This window comes from Anomaloglossus baeobatrachus, chromosome 8, assembly GCF_048569485.1.
Source record: "Anomaloglossus baeobatrachus isolate aAnoBae1 chromosome 8, aAnoBae1.hap1, whole genome shotgun sequence".
Lineage (NCBI taxonomy): Eukaryota > Metazoa > Chordata > Amphibia > Anura > Aromobatidae > Anomaloglossus > Anomaloglossus baeobatrachus.
Genome location: NC_134360.1, coordinates 46,896,594 through 46,917,642, shown reverse-complemented (window position 1 = coordinate 46,917,642; position 21,049 = coordinate 46,896,594). Strand labels below are relative to the sequence as shown.

At 52.8% G+C, this 21,049-nt stretch overlaps 1 protein-coding gene across 1 annotated transcript in view; it reads left to right on the top strand.

Annotated features, from left to right (window-relative positions):
- Positions 1–3,542: 3,542 nt before the first annotated feature.
- Positions 3,543–21,049, top strand: part of RBSN (rabenosyn, RAB effector) — a 53,863-nt gene continuing 36,356 nt past the window's right edge. Inside the window, exons 1-6 of the mRNA XM_075320756.1 lie at positions 3,543–3,777; positions 13,555–13,698; positions 14,097–14,197; positions 14,729–14,774; positions 15,768–15,929; positions 16,053–16,297. Coding sequence (XP_075176871.1) covers positions 3,615–3,777; positions 13,555–13,698; positions 14,097–14,197; positions 14,729–14,774; positions 15,768–15,929; positions 16,053–16,297 — 861 coding nt within the window. The 5' untranslated portion in view covers positions 3,543–3,614. The remainder of the gene's footprint in view (positions 3,778–13,554; positions 13,699–14,096; positions 14,198–14,728; positions 14,775–15,767; positions 15,930–16,052; positions 16,298–21,049) is intronic.

Genomic DNA, 21,049 nt, shown 5'->3' with positions numbered 1-21,049 from the left:
TGAGGAGAGACAGCCCGGTGATAGGAGAGACTGAGGAGAGACAGCCCGGTGATAGGAGAGACTGAGGGGAGAGACAGCCCGGTGATAGGGGAGACTGAGAGGAGAGACAGCCCGGTGATAGGAGAGACTGAGGAGAGACAGCCCGGTGATAGGAGAGACTGAGGAGAGACAGCCCGGTGATAGGAGAGACTGAGGGGAGAGACAGCCCGGTGATAGGAGAGACTGAGGGGAGAGACAGCCCGGTGATAGGAGAGACTGAGAGGAGAGACAGCCCGGTGATAGGAGAGACTGAGAGGAGAGACAGCCCGGTGATAGGAGAGACTGAGGGGAGAGACAGCCCGGTGATAGGAGAGACTGAGGGGAGAGACAGCCCGGTGATAGGAGAGACTGAGAGGAGAGACAGCCCGGTGATAGGAGAGACTGAGGGGAGAGACAGCCCGGTGATAGGAGAGACTGAGGGGAGAGACAGCCCGGTGATAGGAGAGACTGAGGAGAGACAGCCCGGTGATAGGAGAGACTGAGGGGAGAGACAGCCCGGTGATAGGGGAGACTGAGAGGAGAGACAGCCCGGTGATAGGAGAGACTGAGAGGAGAGACAGCCCGGTGATAGGAGAGACTGAGAGGAGAGACAGCCCGGTGATAGGAGAGACTGAGGAGAGACAGCCCGGTGATAGGAGAGACTGAGGGGAGAGACAGCCCGGTGATAGGAGAGACTGAGGGGAGAGACAGCCCGGTGATAGGAGAGACTGAGGAGAGAGACAGCCCGGTGATAGGGGAGACTGAGGGGAGAGACAGCCCGGTGATAGGAGAGACTGAGAGGAGAGACAGCCCGGTGATAGGAGAGACTGAGAGGAGAGACAGCCCGGTGATAGGAGAGACTGAGAGGAGAGACAGCCCGGTGATAGGAGAGACTGAGGAGAGACAGCCCGGTGATAGGAGAGACTGAGGGGAGAGACAGCCCGGTGATAGGAGAGACTGAGGGGAGAGACAGCCCGGTGATAGGAGAGACTGAGGAGAGAGACAGCCCGGTGATAGGAGAGACTGAGAGGAGAGACAGCCCGGTGATAGGAGAGACTGAGAGGAGAGACAGCCCGGTGATAGGAGAGACTGAGAGGAGAGACAGCCCGGTGATAGGAGAGACTGAGAGGAGAGACAGCCCGGTGATAGGAGAGACTGAGAGGAGAGACAGCCCGGTGATAGGAGAGACTGAGAGGAGAGACAGCCCGGTGATAGGAGAGACTGAGAGGAGAGACAGCCCGGTGATAGGAGAGACTGAGAGGAGAGACAGCCCGGTGATAGGAGAGACTGAGGGGAGAAACAGCCCGGTGATAGGAGAGACTGAGAGGAGAGACAGCCCGGTGATAGGAGAGACTGAGAGGAGAGACAGCCCGGTGATAGGAGAGACTGAGAGGAGAGACAGCCCGGTGATAGGAGAGACTGAGGAGAGACAGCCCGGTGATAGGAGAGACTGAGGGGAGAGACAGCCCGGTGATAGGAGAGACTGAGAGGAGAGACAGCCCGGTGATAGGGGAGACTGAGGGGAGAGACAGCCCGGTGAGGGGAGAGACAGCCCGGTGATAGGAGAGACTGAGGAGAGACAGCCCGGTGATAGGAGAGACTGAGAGGAGAGACAGCCCGGTGATAGGAGAGACTGAGGGGAGAGACAGCCCGGTGATAGGAGAGACTGAGAGGAGAGACAGCCCGGTGATAGGAGAGACTGAGAGGAGAGACAGCCCGGTGATAGGAGAGACTGACAGGAGAGACAGCCCGGTGATAGGAGAGACTGAGAGGAGAGACAGCCCGGTGATAGGAGAGACTGAGAGGAGAGACAGCCCGGTGATAGGAGAGACTGAGAGGAGAGACAGCCCGGTGATAGGAGAGACTGACAGGAGAGACAGCCCGGTGATAGGAGAGACTGAGAGGAGAGACAGCCCGGTGATAGGAGAGACTGAGAGGAGAGACAGCCCGGTGATGGCAGAGACTGGTGACAATATTTGGGGGTGTAGGTTTTCTTTTTCCAGGCCTTGTTGTCGTGTTCCCCATATTGGGGGTTCGGGGTCTCCTCTTTTCTCACTTTTCCTCTTGGAGCTCCAGATTCTCAGAATTATTCTCAGTTTCTGTTGATTATTACTAGTGGGTTGTGGGACCCCCTGGGATGAGCGGACCCCGTTTACTGGACCCCACTCTCTGCAGCCCCCGCAGATTGAGGCGTCCCAATCAAAGTACAGTGTCACAGACACCACCCGCTGCACACGGGGCTCGGATGTGAGTGACGGGGGCTCGGATGTGAGTGACGGGGGCTCGGATGTGAGTGACGGGGGCTCGGATGTGAGTGACGGGGGCTCGGATGTGTCTGACGGGGGCTCGGATGTGTCTGACGGGGGCTCGGATGTGTCTGACGGGGGCTCGGATGTGTCTGACGGGGGCTCGGATGTGTCTGACGGGGGCTCGGATGTGTCTGACGGGGGCTCGGATGTGTCTGACGGGGGCTCGGATGTGTCTGACGGGGGCTCGGATGTGTCTGACGGGGGCTCGGATGTGTCTGACGGGGGCTCGGATGTGTCTGACGGGGGCTCGGATGTGTCTGACGGGGGCTCGGATGTGTCTGACGGGGGCTCGGATGTGTCTGACGGGGGCTCGGATGTGTCTGACGGGGGCTCGGATGTGTCTGACGGGGGCTCGGATGTGTCTGACGGGGGCTCGGATGTGTCTGACGGGGGCTCGGATGTGTCTGACGGGGGCTCGGATGTGTCTGACGGGGGCTCGGATGTGTCTGACGGGGGCTCGGATGTGTCTGACGGGGGCTCGGATGTGTCTGACGGGGGCTCGGATGTGTCTGACGGGGGCTCGGATGTGTCTGACGGGGGCTCGGATGTGTCTGACGGGGGCTCGGATGTGTCTGACGGGGGCTCTGCTTCCCACACTCACTCGTCCACTCACCTGTTACAATAGATATTGAGCTAAGCGCACCCCACGGCCGGTCCACACATCCACTCCACACTTTTTGCTGCCACCATTCTCCATTTTGGTAGGCCAGCGAGACCCCTGCTCTGAGTGATACACTAGCAGATGCCACCCAGCTTTTCTGAGCTCCTGACAGGTACTCTTCTTGCTCTCTGGGTACGTTTAGAGCAGCAAGGAAAAAACTTAAGTCTCATATTTAATATATGAAAAAAGTGGACGATGTTGATATCAGATTATGACGTTTTCGGGAGTTCTTGCCTTTTAATTGCCATGTGATGTCCCAGGTATGGACTGGAGCGGTCCCGTCTGCCTCCGGGGCAGTTATCTTCCCTGTATACTTTAGTACCTCTATGTTAGCGAGGGAACGTGCTCTCCCTGCAGACTGTATGTCTCCTTACTAATTGAATTATCACAGAGGAGACGCAGCCGGGTGTCCCGCGATATCGGATTTTTATGTATCTAATCAATAACAGCCTAGATATAATATATATATATATATATAATTGGGCATGTGTCCATGGAGGATGACCCTGTGCATCAGAGATTATAGGGATCTGTCACCTTCTGTTGCAGGTGCGTCTGAGGATCTGGAGGTGTCGCCGTGCATTATCTCAGCCTCGTTTTAGAGGTGGGGTGTGCCCGGGTCGCTCATGGCGGCGCAGTACAACGCCCCGTTCGATGAAGAAGGTGAAGTTCGGGAAGGTTTCCTGTGCCCGCTGTGCCTGAAGGATCTCCAGTCCTTTTACCAGCTGCAGTGTCACTACGAGGAGGAGCACTCCAGCGAGGATCGGGATGTGAAGGGGCAACTCAGAAGTGAGTGTGACATATCCACTACATCATCTATCATACTGGCCTGAAGCAGCGCCACACCTGTGCACAGGTCATGTGCGGTACTGCAGTCCCATTCAGTAGAGTTGAGGTGTAATCCCAGATGTGGAGACACAGGGGTCAGTGGGTGCACTCGTCCGCTGGCCCGGCCGCCTTTAGAAAGACAGCATGGCCCAGGGCTCATCCCAACTGAACGCCGACCTCCTTATCCGTGGGCGTAACACTACTCAGACAACACAGGGTGAGGGAATCACAATATTAAGACTTTATTGGATCCCCAAACAATTAACGGCACATAACACATAGCCAGCAAAACCACAGAATGTAACCGGCCACAGTTTCTCACCCTTCCGCTGGCTCACCAGGGATTACAATGTCCGGGCCTCAGAGCTTCCAGGGCCGCTTACCAGGGCTGTGGAGTCGGAGTCGGAGTCGGAGTCGGAGCTCATTTTGGTGGAGTCGGAGTCGGTATAAAATGCACCGACTCCGACTCTTAAAATATATAATAAATTGGGGACAGGAGTGCAATGCAGAATGTGCTGAATATTTTACTAAATAATAACATTTAGTATAATGCTTATATTTAAGTGAAAAATTTATTGTAGTACAATGTGAACATCAGACATTTAATTGTTTTTATGATACAATAATCAAGATATTTGGATAGAACATAAAATATTTATTGGAATACAACTTTAGAACACAAAAAACTAATAAATTGTAAATATGTAATATATATATATATATACACACAGTGTATATACACACACAAGATATATATGTAATCTACTGTATATTACATAGTGTATTACATATTTACAATTTATTACAGTTTTTTGTGTTCTAAAGTTGTATTCCAATAAATATATTTTATGTTCTATCCAAATATCTTGATTATCGTATCATAAAAATTATTAAATGTCTGATGTTCACATACACATATTCATGTACTACAATAAATTTTTCACCTAACTATAAGCAATATATGTAGGAGTCGGAGTCGGAGTCGGAGCCGGAGTCGGAGTCGGTGCAAGAGAATTTGAGGAGTCGGAGTCGGAGTCGGAGTCGAAGGTTTGGCTTACCGACTCCACAGCCCTGCCGCTTACTCCAATCCAGCAGCACCCCGCTTTCAAGGGACACCCACCGGGAATGGAATAACGCCAGATTTAGGAAGCTGTATGAGGACCGCAAAGCCTGTAGTCAGGTGACAGGATTGTCCCAAGCTGGATTCCTTCCTTAGGTAGTCCTTGATATCTCAGCCAAATTCTTGCATTTGATGCTGAAGTCCATATAGTGTTAGGCTATGTGCGCACGTTGCGTACTAGCCCTGCAGAAATTTCTGCAGTGATCTGAAGAGCACATGTGCGCTTCAAATCGCTGCAGAAAATGTCCGTAGAAAAAAAAAAAAAAAGCCGATTCCATGCGCTCTGCCTGCAGCTCCTGCCATAGACAGAGCGGGAGCTGCCGGCAAAGCGCACGGAAGAAGTGACATGTCACTTCTTGAACGCAGCGCTTCGGGCAGCAGCCGAAGCGCTGCGCTCTAAGACGCCACGTGCGCACGGCCCCTGCACAATCTCCATAGATTATGCAGGGGACGCAGGACGCATGCAGTTACGCTGCGCTACAAAGCGCAGCGTAACTGCATGAATTACGCACACAGCCTTATACTCCAGGTTTGGTTATGGCTTGCCAATCGGATCCGCAGATCTTAGATTAGTACCATATAGAAAGAGTCTACTCGGGCAATGGACAGTCCCCCTTCTTATACCCCTGAGCTCTCCATTCAGACCATTGGGGTCTTCACGATTGGTGGATAATACTGGGTTCTTATTGGCTAGATTTCAAGCCGTATACAAAATATCCCTAATAGTGATGGTCACTGGCAGAGACGAGGGAGAGACAGCTAAGTTACATCGCATCTAGCAATACACATAGTAATACAATGGGAGGTTCGCATAATTGATTTGTCTGGCTATCTGACCTTCACTGGCCAAGGCAATTACATGAGTCAACAAGAACTGTAAAGGTCCAGTCACACTAAAGGTCCAGTCACACTAAGCAACTTACCAGCGATCCCAACAACGATAGGGATCGCTGGTAAGTTGCTAGGAGGTTGCTGGTGAGATGTCACACTGCAACGCTCCAGCGATCCCACCAGCAACCTGACCTGGCAGGGATCTCTGGAGCGTGGCTACACGAGTTGCTGGTGAGCTCACCAGCAACCAGTGACCAGCCCCCAGCGCCGCGTGGAAGCTGCTGCGCTTGGTAACTAAGGTAAATATCGGGTAACCAACCCGATATTTACCTTGGTTACCACCGCACGGAGCTACACGTGCAGAGAGCAGGGAGCAGCGCACACTGAGCGCTGGCTCCCTGCTCTCGTAGTTACAGCACACATCAGGTTAATTACACGATGTGTGCTGCAGCTACATGTGCACAGAGCAGGGAGCAGCGCACACTGCTTAGCGCTGGCTCCTTGCTCTTATAGTTACAGCACACATGGGGTTAATTTCCCGATGTGTGCTGTAGCTACATGTGCACAGAGCAGGGAGCAGCGCACACCGCTTAGCGCTGGCTCCCTGCTCTCCTAGTTACAGCACACATGGGGTTAATTACCCGATGTGTGCTGCAGCTAAATGTGCACAGAGCAGGGAGCAGCGCACACCGCTTAGCGCTGGCTCCTTGCTCTCCTAGTTACAGCACACATGGGGTTAATTTCCCGATGTGTGCTGCAGCTAAATGTGCACAGAGCAGGGAGCAGCGCACAATGCTTAGCGCTGGCTCCCTGCTCTCCTAGTTACAGCACACATCGGGTTAATTAACCCGATGTGTGCTGCAGCTACATGTGTGCACAGAGCAGGAGCCGGCAGCACAGGCAGTGAGAGCGGCGGAGGCTGGTATCAAAGGTAAATATCGGGTAACCAAGGACAGGGCTTCTTGGTTACCCGATGTTTACATTGGTTACCAGCCTCCGCAGAAGCCGGCTCCTGCTGCCTGCACATTTAGTTGTTGCTGTCTCGCTGTCACACACAGCGATCTGTGCTTCACAGCGGGACAGCAACAACTAAAAAATGGCCCAGGACATTCAGCAACAACCAACGACCTCACAGCAGGGGCCAGGTTGTTGCTGGATGTCACACACAGCAACATCGCTAGCGTCACAAAAGTTGTTCGTTAGCAGCGATGTTGCTAGCGATGTTGCTTAGTGTGACGGGGCCTTAAGCAACTTACCAGCGATCCCAACAACGATAGGGATCGCTGGTAAGTTGCTAGGAGGTTGCTGGTGAGATGTCACACTGCGACGCTCCAGCGATCCCACCAGCAACCTGACCTGGCAGGGATCGCTGGAGCGTGGCTACACGAGTTGCTGGTGAGCTCACCAGCAACCAGTGACCAGCCCCCAGCGCCGCGTGGAAGATGCTGCGCTTGGTAACTAAGGTAAATATCGGGTAACCAACCCGATAGTTACCTTGGTTATCACTGCACGGAGCTACACGTGCAGAGAGCAGGGAGCAGCGCACACTGAGCGCTGGCTCCTTGCTCTCCTAGTTACAGCACACATCGGGTTAATTACCCGATGTGTGCTGCAGCTAAATGTGCACAGAGCAGGGAGCAGCGCACAATGCTTAGCGCTGGCTCCTTGCTCTCCTAGTTACAGCACACATCGGGTTAATTAACCTGATGTGTGCTGCAGCTACATGTGCACAGAGCAGGAGCCGGCACTGACAGTGAGAGCGGAGGAGGCTGGTAACAAAGGTAAATATCGGGTAACCAAGGACAGGGCTTCTTGGTTACCCGATGTTTACATTGGTTACCAGCCTCCGCAGAAGCCGGCTCCTGCTGCCTGCACATTTAGTTGTTGCTGTCTCGCTGTCACACACAGCGATCTGTGCTTCACAGCGGGACAGCAACAACTAAAAAATGGCCCAGGACATTCAGCAACAACCAACGACCTCACAGCAGGGGCCAGGTTGTTGCTGGATGTCACACACAGCAACATCGCTAGCAACGTCACAAAAGTTGTTCGTTAGCAGCGATGTTGCTAGCGATGTTGCTTAGTGTGACGGGGCCTTAACACTAGACTCCTAAAGCCCCCGTCACACATAGCGAGATCGCTGAGACGTCACAGGTTTTGTGATGTATCAGCGACCTCGCCAACGATATCGCTGTATGTGACAAGCAGCAGTGAGCGGGCCCCTGCTGCAAGGTCGCTGATCGTTACAAATCGATCAGGACCATTTTTTGCTCGTTGGTCTCCCGCTGTGCAGCACGCATCGGCGTGTTTGACAGCGGGAGACCAACGATCTGAATGTGCAGGGAGGCGGCGTCTGGCAGCCTGTAAGCGGCGGTACGCTGGTAACCATGGTACACATCGGGTAACTAAGCAAAGCGCTTTGCATAGTAACCCGATGTGTACCCTGGCTACCAAGCCGTGTCGTTACACGGGTCGCTGGTAGCTGGTCTCTGATCCCTGTGGAGATCTGCCTGATTGACAGCTCACCAGCGACCATGTAGCGACGCTCCAGCGATCCTGACAGGTCGGATCACTGGTCGCGTCGCTACGTGTAACGGGACCGTAAGAGTACAATGAGGCTCTTATCCCCCGTTTATAAACAAGATATCATCATGTCTGGCTGCATTTTAAGAAACTTAACCCATGCTAGGCACTGATAGAGTCCATGTAGTCACCAGACACGACCTGTGGATCATTACTACAAGCTTCTTTTTTCTAAATTTTGTTCCCGTTGCATTATTCATAACTTCTTTCATTTTCTGCCCATAGAGTTGTATCAGGGCTCGTGATTGCGTACCATGCTGTAGGTTTTTTAGGGTACCACTTTGGGGTCCGTAGGATTTTAGTAAATTCCATTTTCTTCTTCGTTCCTATGGGAGACCCAGACCATGGGTGTATAGCTTCTGCCTCCGGAGGACACACAAAGTACTACACTAAAAAGTGTAGCTCCTCCCTCCGAGCATATACACCCCCTGGATAACCAAATATAGCCAGTTCAATGCTTTGTGTTCAGGAGGCACACATCCACACATGCATTCTCATCTAATTTTGATTTTTGGAAAGAGTTTGAAGAAAAGCGTGTCCAAGCCTGGACTCCCGGCATGTCCCTTCTCACCCCACTGTGTCGGCGGTGCTGTTAAGGTTGATTTCAGGGCTGGAGCCTTACATGCCGCGCTCCTTCACCATCCCTCGGGCTCTGGCTTGAAGTGGGAGCCATCACGGTTCTCACTGCTTTGCAGGAGACCGGTCTCCATCCGCAGCCCTTTCAGGATCCTGCCGGACGGAGCACTCATCCCTCAGGGACCTGGCCCTGCGTCTCACAAGCTAAGTATCTGAGACGTTATTATCCAGGGGTCCCTTGTACTTTATTGTTGGGGAGAGTGTGCTGTGTATGTATTCTGACATTTCCGGCCGGTTCTCTGGTTTTCACCAGAGAACCGCGCCGATGGTGCCTGCGCGCCGGCCGCATCGTTAAATTTAGGCCCCGGCTTCGCCTGAGGCCTAGTTTCATTTTCGCTGCCCCTGCATGCCAATCATGCAGAGGGACAGTGCGGCTCCGCCCAGCGGCCGTTCGGCTCAGGAGAGGGACACTCCTCTCTGAGGAAATGTTTCCCTCCCCTGTATATCTCCTTGGCCCTCGGGATCCCGCTCTTAGAGTAGGCAGAAGCGCCATTTTATCAGCGTTCTTATGTCAGCACAGCGATCGGCGCTGGCTGCAGTATCTCTCTGGGGGTCCGGGCTGTGGGATCTGGAGGGCACAGAGAGGGGTTGGCAGAATGTCAGACGGTATGGCAAGCCACAACCTCCGGTTGTGGACCTGCTTATATTATATACTCTGCTTATATACTCTGCTGGGGGTCATTCTGACTCAGAGCCCCCACTTCAGCAGCATGTCTCACACGAGCAGCAAGGCTGCAAGGCTGTACTCAATATGCACTGCATGTATGCCTGTACCGAGCACATAACCACATTGTGATGCCTGCTCTAACATGGTGGTGCCTCAGCCTGGAGTCTCATCCCCAGTGGTTCCTCCGGCTGCTCCGGCTCCGGTGGCTGAACCCCCGGCTTGGGCAGAATCCTTCTCTCCATGGGACAGTTGTCCCGGACTCTGCTGAGCATGCATCAGCCCCCTTCTCAGGGCGCTTCTGCTGCTACGGCTCGCTCAGCAAAGCTCACAGAGGATTCTCCATCTGGTCTCAGACCCCGTCCTCCTAAAAGGAGACGCAGGGACTCTTCTCCTTCCTCGTCCCGCGGCTCTGATTCACGAGCTGACTCGCAGGACGAGGAAGATGCCTTACTGGGGGCTTGGACGCTACCTCCATGTACCCCATTGATCTGTCCGAAAGTGACGCAGGTGCTAGTGATTTGATTGCGTCCATTAATTTTGTACTGGACCTCAATCCGCCAGTATCAGAGGAGCAACCCTCTCTGGCAAGAAAGCACCAGTTTACCTTGCCCAAGAGAGCAAGGAGTGTGTTCCTTAACCACTCCAGTTTTCAGGCCACTGTGACCAAGCCTAGGGCCTGTCCTGACAGACGCTGCCCAAAGCGTGGTTCTGATGACCGTTTTCCGTTTCCACCAGAGGTGGTCAAGGAGTGGGCTCATTCACCAAAGCTAGACCCTCCGGTGTCTAGACTCTCAGCCCGGACAGTTGTATCAGTGGCTGATGACACCTCTCTTAAGGATTCCCTGGCGGGAAGAGTAACTGACCGCCAGGTTGACCTTCTGGCCAAATCTGTATCTGAGGCGGCAGGGGTCTCGTTCTCCCCATCTTTTGCAGCAGTGTGGGCTCTCATAGCCATCTCTGCTTCTCGAGAGGAGATGCATTCCCTCACCAGGGACTCTATGCCCGAAAGGGTTGCCTTAACTTCCAGGCTTCAGCCTTTTCATCCTATGCCATGTCTGCCATGCTGGAGGCTTCTCACCGCACTGCGGTGGCTTCGGCTAATTCTCTCGCTATGCGCAGGATCTTGTGGCTTCGAGAGTGGAAGGCAGACGCTTCTTCAATGAAGTACCTTGCTGGGCTCCCATTTGCTGGGCCCAGGCTGTTCGGTGAACAACTGGATGAAATTATTCAGGAAGCTACTGGCGGGAAGAGTACTTCCATGCCACAAACCAAAACCAGGAAACCTGTCCAGGGCAGGAACCAGTCGAGGTTTCGTTCCTTTCGTTCCTCCAACTGGTCGTCCTCTAAGCCCTCGGCCTCGTCCACTAATTCAGCCAAGGACCAAAAACCCATCTGACGCACGAAGCCGCGTCCTCAGAGCAGGAGCTGCTGCCACTAAGGCAGCCTCCTCTTGACTATCTGGCCGCGCCAGCAACGTCCTTGGTCGGTGGCAGGCTCTCCCGCTTTGGCGACGTGTGGTTTCAACACGTCTCCGATCAGTGGGTGCGGGATATCATCTCCCACGGCTACAGGATAGAATTCTATCCAGCCCGCCAAACAGATTTTTTCTGTCAACTCCCCCCTGCTCCAAGGCCGCCGCCTTCTCACAGGCCGTGGCACCCTTGCAGGCCAACGGAGTAATTGTACCGGTTCCCGCCTGGGAACGGTTCAGAGGTTTCTACTCAAATCTCTTCCTAGTCCCCGAAAGGGACGGTTCCTTCCGGCCCATCCTGGATCTCAAGCTTCTCAAAAAGCTTGTTCAGGTGCGGCATTTCCGCATGGAGTCTCTGCGATCAGTCATTGCCTCAATGACCCAAGGAGATTTCCTAGCATCCTCGACATCAGAGATGCCTACCGGCATGTGCCAATTGCAGTTTCACACCAGCGTTGGCTACGTTTTGCAATCGGAGAGGAACATTTCCAATTCGTGGCTCTTCCCTTCGGGTTAGCCACGGCCCCTCGAGTATTCATCAGGGTCATGGAAGCAGTGGTTGCGGTTCTGCACCTCCGGGGGTTGGCAGTAATCCCTTTTTTCTGGACGGCCTTCTAGTCAAGGCTCCATCCAGTGCAGACTGTCAGCGGAGTGTCTCGCTCACTCTCGCCACTCTAGTCCAATTCGGGTGGCTTGTCCTTTTCCCAAGTCCACTCTGACTCCGACCCAGAAGCTCATGTACCTAGGGATGCAATTCGAGAAGCTGCCCTTAGTCAAACAGCAGTCCCTCCACTGGCGGTGCGCCCTTTGCTGAGGCCCCGCCATCATTCCTTCAGGCACCTCATGCAGGTGCTGGGTCAGATGGTGGCGTCAATGGAAGCGGTTCCTTTGCCCAGTTCCATCTGCGTCCTCTGCAGCTGGACATTCTCCGCTGTTGGGACAAGCGACCTTGCTCCTTGCACAGGTTAGTGGCTCTGTCGCCACAGACCAGGGGCTCCCTTCAGTGGTGGCTTCGGCCCCTCTCTCTTCAGGGACGCTCCTTCTTGGCCCCGTCCCGGGTGATCCTCACCACGGATGCCAGTCTATCCGGCTGGGGAGCAGTATATCTCCACCACAGAGCGCAGGGCACTTGGACCCCGTCCGAATCAGCCCTCTCGATCACTGTGCTGGAAATCAGAGCTGTGCTTCTAGCTCTCTTAGCCTTTCACCACCTGTTGGCGGGCGGGCACATTCGAGTCCGGTCAGACAACGCGACAGCGGTTGCCTACATCAACTGCCAGGGCGGGACACTCGGCCGCCTGGCAATGTTCGAGGTTCAACGCATCCTTCAGTGGACGGAGGACTCCAAGTCCACCATATCCGCAGTCCACATCCCAGGCGTGGAAAACTGGGAGGCAGATTATCTCAGCCGTCAAACCGTGGACAGCGGCGAGTGGGCTCTGCATCCGGCAGTGTTTCAGTCACTCTGCCGCAAGGGGGGCACTCCGGAAGTGGATCTTCGCTCCCACGATCCTCAGGCAGGCAGGTCGGTCAGGCTGCCACTTGGGCTAGTCTGCATACCTTTTCGAAGCACTACCAATTGCATGCTCATGCTTCGGCAGATGCGAGCTTGGGCAGACGCATCCTTCAGGCGGCTGTCGCCCACTTGTGAAGTTAGGTTTCGCCTACTTCTCAGTTTTCTGTTTATTCCCACCCATGGACTGCTTTGAGACGTCCCATGGTCTGGGTATCCCATAAGGAACGATCAAGAAAAAGAGAATTTTGTTTACTCACCGTAAATTCTTTTTCTTATAGTTCTGTATTGGGAGACCCAGCACCCTCCCTGTTGCTTGTTGGCAGTTTTCTTGTTCCGTGTTATCACCGGCTGTTGTCGTGGACAGAGGTTCCGGTTGTTCCGGTTCTTGCTCTATCTCTACTTGTGGGTGGATGTCCTCCTTCAGCTTTTGCACTAAACTGGCTATATTTGGTTATCCAGGGGGTGTATATGCTCGGAGGGAGGAGCTACACTTTTTAGTGTAGTACTTTGTGTGTCCTCCGGAGGCAGAAGCTATACACCCAATGTCTGGGTCTCCCAATACGGAACTATAAGAAAAAGAATTTACGGTAAGTAAACAAAATTCTCTTTTTTTTTTTTTTTTAGAGAAAGAGGAAGTGGCCAGAAAACGGCGATTCTGCCATTTCATTTTTTTTCCTTTATCGTTTTGTTGGATATTACATATCAAGAGTAGGATATTGTATTAGTTCTTGGCGATGCCAAATATGTGTCAGTTGGAGGGAGTTCTGATCGCAGCAGTTCTCTCAGGTGCCCGTTGTGTAACACAGCCAGCACCGGTGCTGAACAGAGCAGGCTCAGCTCCTGAGCCCGTTCCTTACAAGCGTTTGCCGGCTGATGTAAAGTCATGAATATTTCTCTTTTTTCTTTTCTATAAGATCTGGTGCAAATTGCTAAGAAAGCAAAGGACAAACTGCTAAAGAAAGATGGAGGTGAGCGGGCCGAGGGCGGATCCCAGGATCGCTATGAAGCATTCAGCTATGGAGGCGTGGACCCTTGTATGTGGGACCCGCAGGAAATAGGTGAGTGGACCAGACTAATCTTTTAAAAGGGTGTTGCCAATCTTTTCCCGAAAAGTTTCCACGCCAATCTCCTGCTACTCTGGTGGTCTCGGTCAGGACTACAAGTGGTGACGTCCTGGCCATTGAGTCCGCTGATTGGTGCGGGGTCAGGTGACTGATGAACAGGGCACCATTCTAAATCCATCAGTCACCTGACCCTGCAGCCAATCACCAACCTCATCAGTCAGGTGACTAATTGGACAGGATCTCATCACAGGATGGGGGTGTATGTTGCAAATTTGTGCTCCCCATTCCATTGTGAAATTTGGGGGCAGATAAACTGAGTATTTTTCTTCCGTGTGGATAAAAAGAGCGTTATTCTCTTTTAAACTTTTCCTTTGTTTTTTTTTTCTTCGCAGGGGCGGTGCGGAGTCACCTTTCCAACTTTAAGAGGCACCGAGCTGCTAGAATTGACCACTACGTGGTAGAAGTCAACAAGCTAATCATACGCCTGGAAAAGGTGCATTGTCTCTAGGATAAAGATTACTGACCATTGTTTTTTTTTTATTTTCTCTCTGCCCTCTAAATGAAGTAACTTTGCAATAGATTATAAAGCAAAATGTCCTATCGTATTGTGTACACAGCTCCCATGCTTTTCTATGTGTCTCCTTAGTAACAGACACAACCCTGCATGGTCTGAGGCTGCAGTCACTTTCCTGTCCTCTACTTTATGCTTTGTTAGGTCACCAGGACGAATTGAAGGGAATATGGACTCCAGGCTCTGACTACTCAGGGGTTTGTTGTCTGTTGCCATGGAGACACATAGGTCTGTATAGGAGCTGTAGAAAGTAAACGGTAGGAAATCTGTATTACAAAAGCTACTTTATTTCTCACTTTGGATGCATTTGGGCAATGAATAAAAACGGTTGCCTTTCCGCAGCTTTCATGGTGTGATAGACTCCGATTTCCTGCGTCAGAATACGATGATTAATATAACTCAATTTTTTGCAGCGCACGAAGGATCTAACGTTGTCGATCTGTTTGTCTCTAGCTAACCTCGTTTGATCGCACTAATACAGAGTCTGCCAAGATAAGAGGTACGTCCGCTATGCTTTTCTCATGACGGATTGCGGTTAGTGTTGGGATTAAAGTGAACCTGTCAGGTCCAATGTGCACGCAGTACCACGAGCAGTTCTGGGTGCGTATTGCTAATCCTTACCTAACCGTCCCTGTACACACTAGGATAGATAAAGAGATCTATACAAAAAGTATTTCTAAAGATCTTTTATCATATGCTAATGAGCGAGGGGACTAGTCCCCTGGGCGTTAGTTCCCCTGGCTAGTCACCCCTCATTAGCATGTTAGTACGCCCCTGTGGGCGTGCTATCATGTTAATGAATGTGCAGCGTCACAGGATGATCTCACTCACCTCTCCGCCGCCATCGCATTCGACGGGGGATTTCGGCTCAGTGCGCATGACCTCGGAGTTTGGGTTATGCGCATTATGAAGCCGGGTGTATGCGTCCTGGCTTCAAACTGAAGTAGTGCGCATGACCGAAACTCCGGGTCACGTGCACTAAGCCAAAATCCAGCGTTGGCGGCGGAGAGGTGAGTGAGATCATCCTGTGACGCTGCGTATTCATTAGCATGATAGCACGCCCACAGGGGCGCACTAACATGCTAATGAGGGGCAACTGGCCGGGGAACTAACGCCAAGGGGACTAATCCCTGCGCTCATTAGCATACGGTAAAAGATCTTTAGAAATACTTTTTCTAAAGATCTCTTTATCTATGCTAGTGTATACAGGGACGGTTAGGCAGGGAATAGCAATATGCATCCAGAACTGCTCGTGGTAGTGGGTACATATTACACCTGACCGGTTCCCTTTAAAGGGGCATTCCAAGGACTGATAGGTCAGCGCTGAGCATTGGCATCTCCACTAGTGGTCCTGTGTAGTAGAGAAGCCACAAGGTGTCTTGATATTGCCACCCGGCTGCAATGGACAGAGCTCATCCGATCAGAGCTTGATGCCGCAGCTTCTTCACAGTCGTTCGATAACTTACTAACTTGCATTTTTCTTCCGTCTCAGCCATAGAGAGGTCAGTGGTGCCGTGGGTCAGCGACCAGGACGTGCCCCTCTGTCCAGACTGCGGGAACAAGTTCACCATCCGCAACAGGCGACACCACTGCCGACTTTGCGGGTCCATCATGTGCAGGCGATGCACGGAGCTGATCACCATTCCATTTGCCAGTGAGATATCAGATGGTTTCCCATGATGCCCCATAGCGTCTGTGTCTGCATCCATCAGCGTCCTCTGTGCTGCGAGTGAACGTGGCCGCACTTCACTTCTGTCTCTCGCTCTCTCCTTCACAGATAAATTAACCAGCACCAGCAAACACTCCTTCTCTACCCACGGCAGCCCCAACTTATCCCCCAACACTAGCGCTCAGACCTCCCGTCGGGGCAGCATCAGTAGCCTCAGCAGCGTCAGCTCCGTCCTAGAGGAGAAGAATGACGATAAGATCCGCTGCTGTCAGCACTGCAAGGACACACTACTAAAGAGGGAGATGCAGATGGACGAGAAGGAGCACACCCCGGAAATTGTGAAGGTCTACCAGGTAAATTCAGTACAAGGACTCTGATACTTGCAGTACGGAATAATAACACTCGGGGAAGAAGTTAATGATGCTGACACTCAGCTACAGGATAACAACGCTAACACTCGGGGTTCAGGATAATGACACTGACACTCGGGGTTCAGGATAATGACGCTGACACTCGGGGTACAGGATAATGACGCTGACACTGGGGGTACAGGATAATGACGCTGACACTCGGGGTTCAGGATAATGACACTGACACTGGGGGTACAGGATAATGACACTGACACTGGGGGTACAGGATAATGACGCTGACAGTGGGGGTACAGGATAATGACGCTTACACTCGGGGTTCAGGATAATGACGCTTACACTCGGGGTTCAGGATAATGACGCTGACACTCGGGGTTCAGGATAATGACGCTGACACTCGGGGTTCAGGATAATGACGCTGACACTCGGGGTACAGGATAATGACACTGACACTTGGGGTTCAGGATAATGACGCTGACACTTGGGGTTCAGGATAATGACGCTGACACTTGGGGTTCAGGATAATGACGCTGACACTCGGGGTTCAGGATAATGACGCTGACACTCTGGGTACAGGATAATGACGCTGACACTCGGGGTACAGGATAATGACGCTGGCACTCGGGGTACAGGATAATGACGCTGGCACTCGGGGTACAGGATGATGACGCTGACACTCGGGGTACAGGATAATGACGCTGACACTCGGGGTACAGAATGACATTGATACTTGGGATACACAATATCATGTTTCTTCATCGTTCCTTATGGGAGACCCAGACCATGGGTGTATAGCTTCTGCCTCCGGAGGGCACAAAGTACTACACTAAAAGTGTAGCTCCTCCCTCCGAGCATATACACCCCCTGGATGACAAATCCAACCAGTTCAATGCTTTGTGTTCAGGAGGTCACACACACACATGCATTCTCTGATTTTCTTCGTCGCTCCATTGGGAGACCCAGACGATTGGGTGTATAGCTACTGCCTCCGGAGGCCACACAAAGCATTACACTAAAAAGTGTAAGGCCCCTCCCCTTCTGGCTATACACCCCCAGTGGGATCACTGGCTCACCAGTTTTCAAGCTTTGTGCGAAGGAGGCACACATCCATGCAATAGCTCCACTGTTTAGTCAGCAGTAGCTGCTGACTATACCGGATGGAAGAAAAGAGGGCCCGTATAGGGCCCCCAGCATGCTCCCTTCTCACCCCACTTGTGGTTTGTAAGGTTGAGGTACCTATTGCTGGTACGGAGGCTGGAGCCCACATGCTGTTTTCCTTCCCCATCCCCCTGAGGGGCTCTGAGGAAGTGGGATCTTACCGGCCCCAAAGCCCTGAGGCCGGGCTCCATCCACAGACCCATTGAACCTGCTGGATACGGAGCGGGGTACCGTTCAGGGACATGGCCCTGCACCATTCAGGTACTCTGTGTCCCCGTACACACAGGCACAGCACACTCCAGACTTGCTGGGAGTGCTAGTGCGCCGGGGACAGTAAAGGGTTACAGTCACTGCAGCCTAGCTGAGTGACTTTATGTATTGGGAACTACCGCGCCGGACGCTCCGGGAGCGGCGGCGCGGCTGGGACTTGTAGTGCGCCGGGGACTTAGCGCCGACCGCGCTTTTACGGCGGCGGCGCTTATAAATCCAGTCCCCGGCTTTTGCGGCCTAGCTCCGCTTCGTTCCCGCCCCCACCCTGTCAATCAGGGTAGGGGAGAGACGCTGTACAATCGGCAGCGCCGAGGGCTGGAGCCTTATTTACATGCTCCAGCCCTCTCACTGGACACTGTGGGACGCCGGTTTCCCGCTCTGACTTGGGGCACGCCCACGGCCCGCCCCTACTCACACGAGCTGGAGAAGGACGCCGGCAGCCATTACTGCAGGCCGAGCTGAGAGAACGGACTCTGGGCAACCAGGCACAGGACTAGGGCGACCACACACCCGCTTATAGGCGGGCGGTAAGCGGCACCTAAAGTGCTGACCCCACTAAATACCGCAGTTGTCCATTTGTATTTTATGCTTACACTGCATAGGTCGCTATTTTTGGCTATATGCCCTCTTAGATGGCGACACATCAGCAGCAGGAAAGCAGGGGTGCTAAGACACAGGCTTTCTATGCTGCTTGTATCTGAGACACAAAAAAGCCTCAGAGCAGGTTTTTTCAATGCTGCTTATATTGCAGGTGCTGCAGTGTTAATTTGTGCTTATGCTTGTATGCTATACATTGCACTGTATGGTCGCTATTCTGGGCTATATTCCCCTAGATGGCTAGTCTACAGCAGCAGAAAAGCAGGGGTGCCATGGCACAGGCTTTCTATGCTGCTTGTATTGCATGTGCGGCAGTGTTCATTTGTACTTTATGCTTGTATGCTATACATTGCACTGTACGGTCGCCATTCTTGGCTCTATACTCCTAGATGGCTAGTCGACAGCAGCATATAAGCAACACAGGCTTTCGATGCTGTTTTTACTGCATGTGATGCTGTTCCACGGCACTGACCCCCATTGTGTGCAATGCTCCCCTGTAGCACTTGGTCAGCCGGGGTCTCTACTAGACGTGGCCAAAGGAACCACCTGTCAACCCTGTCCAAGGACAGGGACGGAGTTGCAGTTTCGGCTGATATATAGTCATGGGATAGAGACTTGCAGTCCAGACAGGCCATGGGCAATCTGGTTCATTGCTCCCTGGACACCCTCATTTGGAATAAAATCGGTGCTCCGGGGGGGTCCCAGGAGGTCTCTCTGTATGATGAGGCAGACGTAGCTCATCAGGACTTTGATCCTGACACCGCTCTCAATCCGGATACACCGGATGGTGACGCCATAGGGAATGATCCTATAGCGTCCATCAATGGAATGTTGGATCTTTCTCCCTCAGCTCCCCCAGCGGAGGAGTCAGCCTCACAGCAGGAGAAGTCCCATTTCAGTAGCTCAAACGTATATTGAGTATTTTTCTGGCCACGCTGACTTCAGAGAAGCAGTCCAGGAACACCACGCTTACCAGATAAGAGTTTTCTCCAAACGTATTAAGGATACACGTTATCCCTTTCCCCCTGACGTGGTCAAGCGCTGGACCCAGGGTCCAAAGGTGGACTCTCCAATCTCCAGGCTTCCGGCTAGAGCCATAGTTGCAGTGGAGATGGGACTTCACTTAAAGATGCCATTGACAGACAGATGGACTCTGGTTAAATTCTGTCTATGAGGCTATCGGCGTGTCGGTTGCTCCGGCATTCACAGCCGTATGGGCACCCTAAGCTTTTCAGCTGTTCTTGCACAGCTGGTCTTGAGCACATGTACATCTGTGTCGCAGGGGCGTCCGTAACCTCGCAATGTCTGCATTGCGACTTACCCTATTAATGCTGTCCTGGAAGGATAGTCGAGGTTTCGGTCCTTCCCAAGCTCGGGCAGGTCCCAATTGTCCTCGTCCAAAAGGGCAAAAAAGCCTCAGAGGGGCTCAGATTCCGGCCGGGCTCAATCACGCCCAAGGAAGGCAGCTGGAGGAACCGCTACCAAGGCGGTCTCCTCATGACTCTCAGCTCTCTCTCTCTCCGCATCCGCGGTTGATGGCAGACTCTCCCGCCTTTGGCGACATTTAGCTGCCACAGGTCACAGACCGGTGGGTGAGGGACATTGTGCTCACGTGCACAGGACAGAGTTCTGTTCTCGTCCTCCGACTCGATTCTTCAGAACGTCCCCACCTCCCCACCGAGCCGATGCTCTTCTGCAGGCAGGAGGAGGGTAATCCCTGTTCCTCTTCAGGAACAAGACACGGTTTTCCTCCAATCTAGTTGTGGTGCCAAAAGAGGATGGCTCTTTCCTTTCCGTGGTGGACCTAAACCTGCTCAACAAGCACGTGGAGGCCAGGCGGTTCCGGATGAAACCCTCCGCTCCGTCATTGCCTCAATGTCTCAAGGAAATTTCCTAGAATCAATAGACATCAGGATGCGTATCTCCACGTGCCGATTGCTCCAGAGCACCGGCGTTTGCTACGTTTCGTTATTGAAGACGAGCATCTTCAGTTCGTAGCCCTGCCCTTCGGTCTGGCGACAGCCCCACGGGTTTTCACCAAGGTCATGGCGGCAGTGGTAGCAGTCTTGCACTCTCAGGGACACTCGGTGATCCCTTACTTGGAGGATCTACTTGTCAAGGCACCCTCTCTCGAGGCATGCCAACTCAGCCTGAATGTTACGCTGGAGACTCTCCAGACTTTCGGGTAGATCATCAATTTTGCAAAGTCAAATCTGTCACCGACCCAATCACTAACGTATCTTGGCATGGAGTTTCATACTCTATCAGCGATAGTGAAGCTTCCGCTGAACAAGCAGCGTTCACTACAGACAGGGGTGCAGTCTCTCCTTCAAGGCCAGTCGCACCCCTTAAGGCGCCTCATGCACTTCCTAGGGAAGATGGTGGCAGCCATGGAGGCAGTTCCCTTTGCGCAGTTTCATCTGCGCCCACTTCAATGGGACATTCTCCGCCAATGGGACGGGAAGTCAACGTCCCTAGATAGGAAAGTCTCCCTTTCCCAGACGGCCAAGGACTCTCTGCGATGGTGGCTTCTTCCCACCTCTTTGTCTCAGGGAAGATCCTTCCTACCCCCATCCTGGGCAGTGGTCACGACAGATGCGAGTCTGTCAGGGTGGGGAGCAGTTTTTTCTCCACCACAGGGCTCAGGGGACGTGGACTCAGCAGGAGTCCACCCTTCAGCTCAATGTTCTGGAAATCAGGGCAGTATATCTT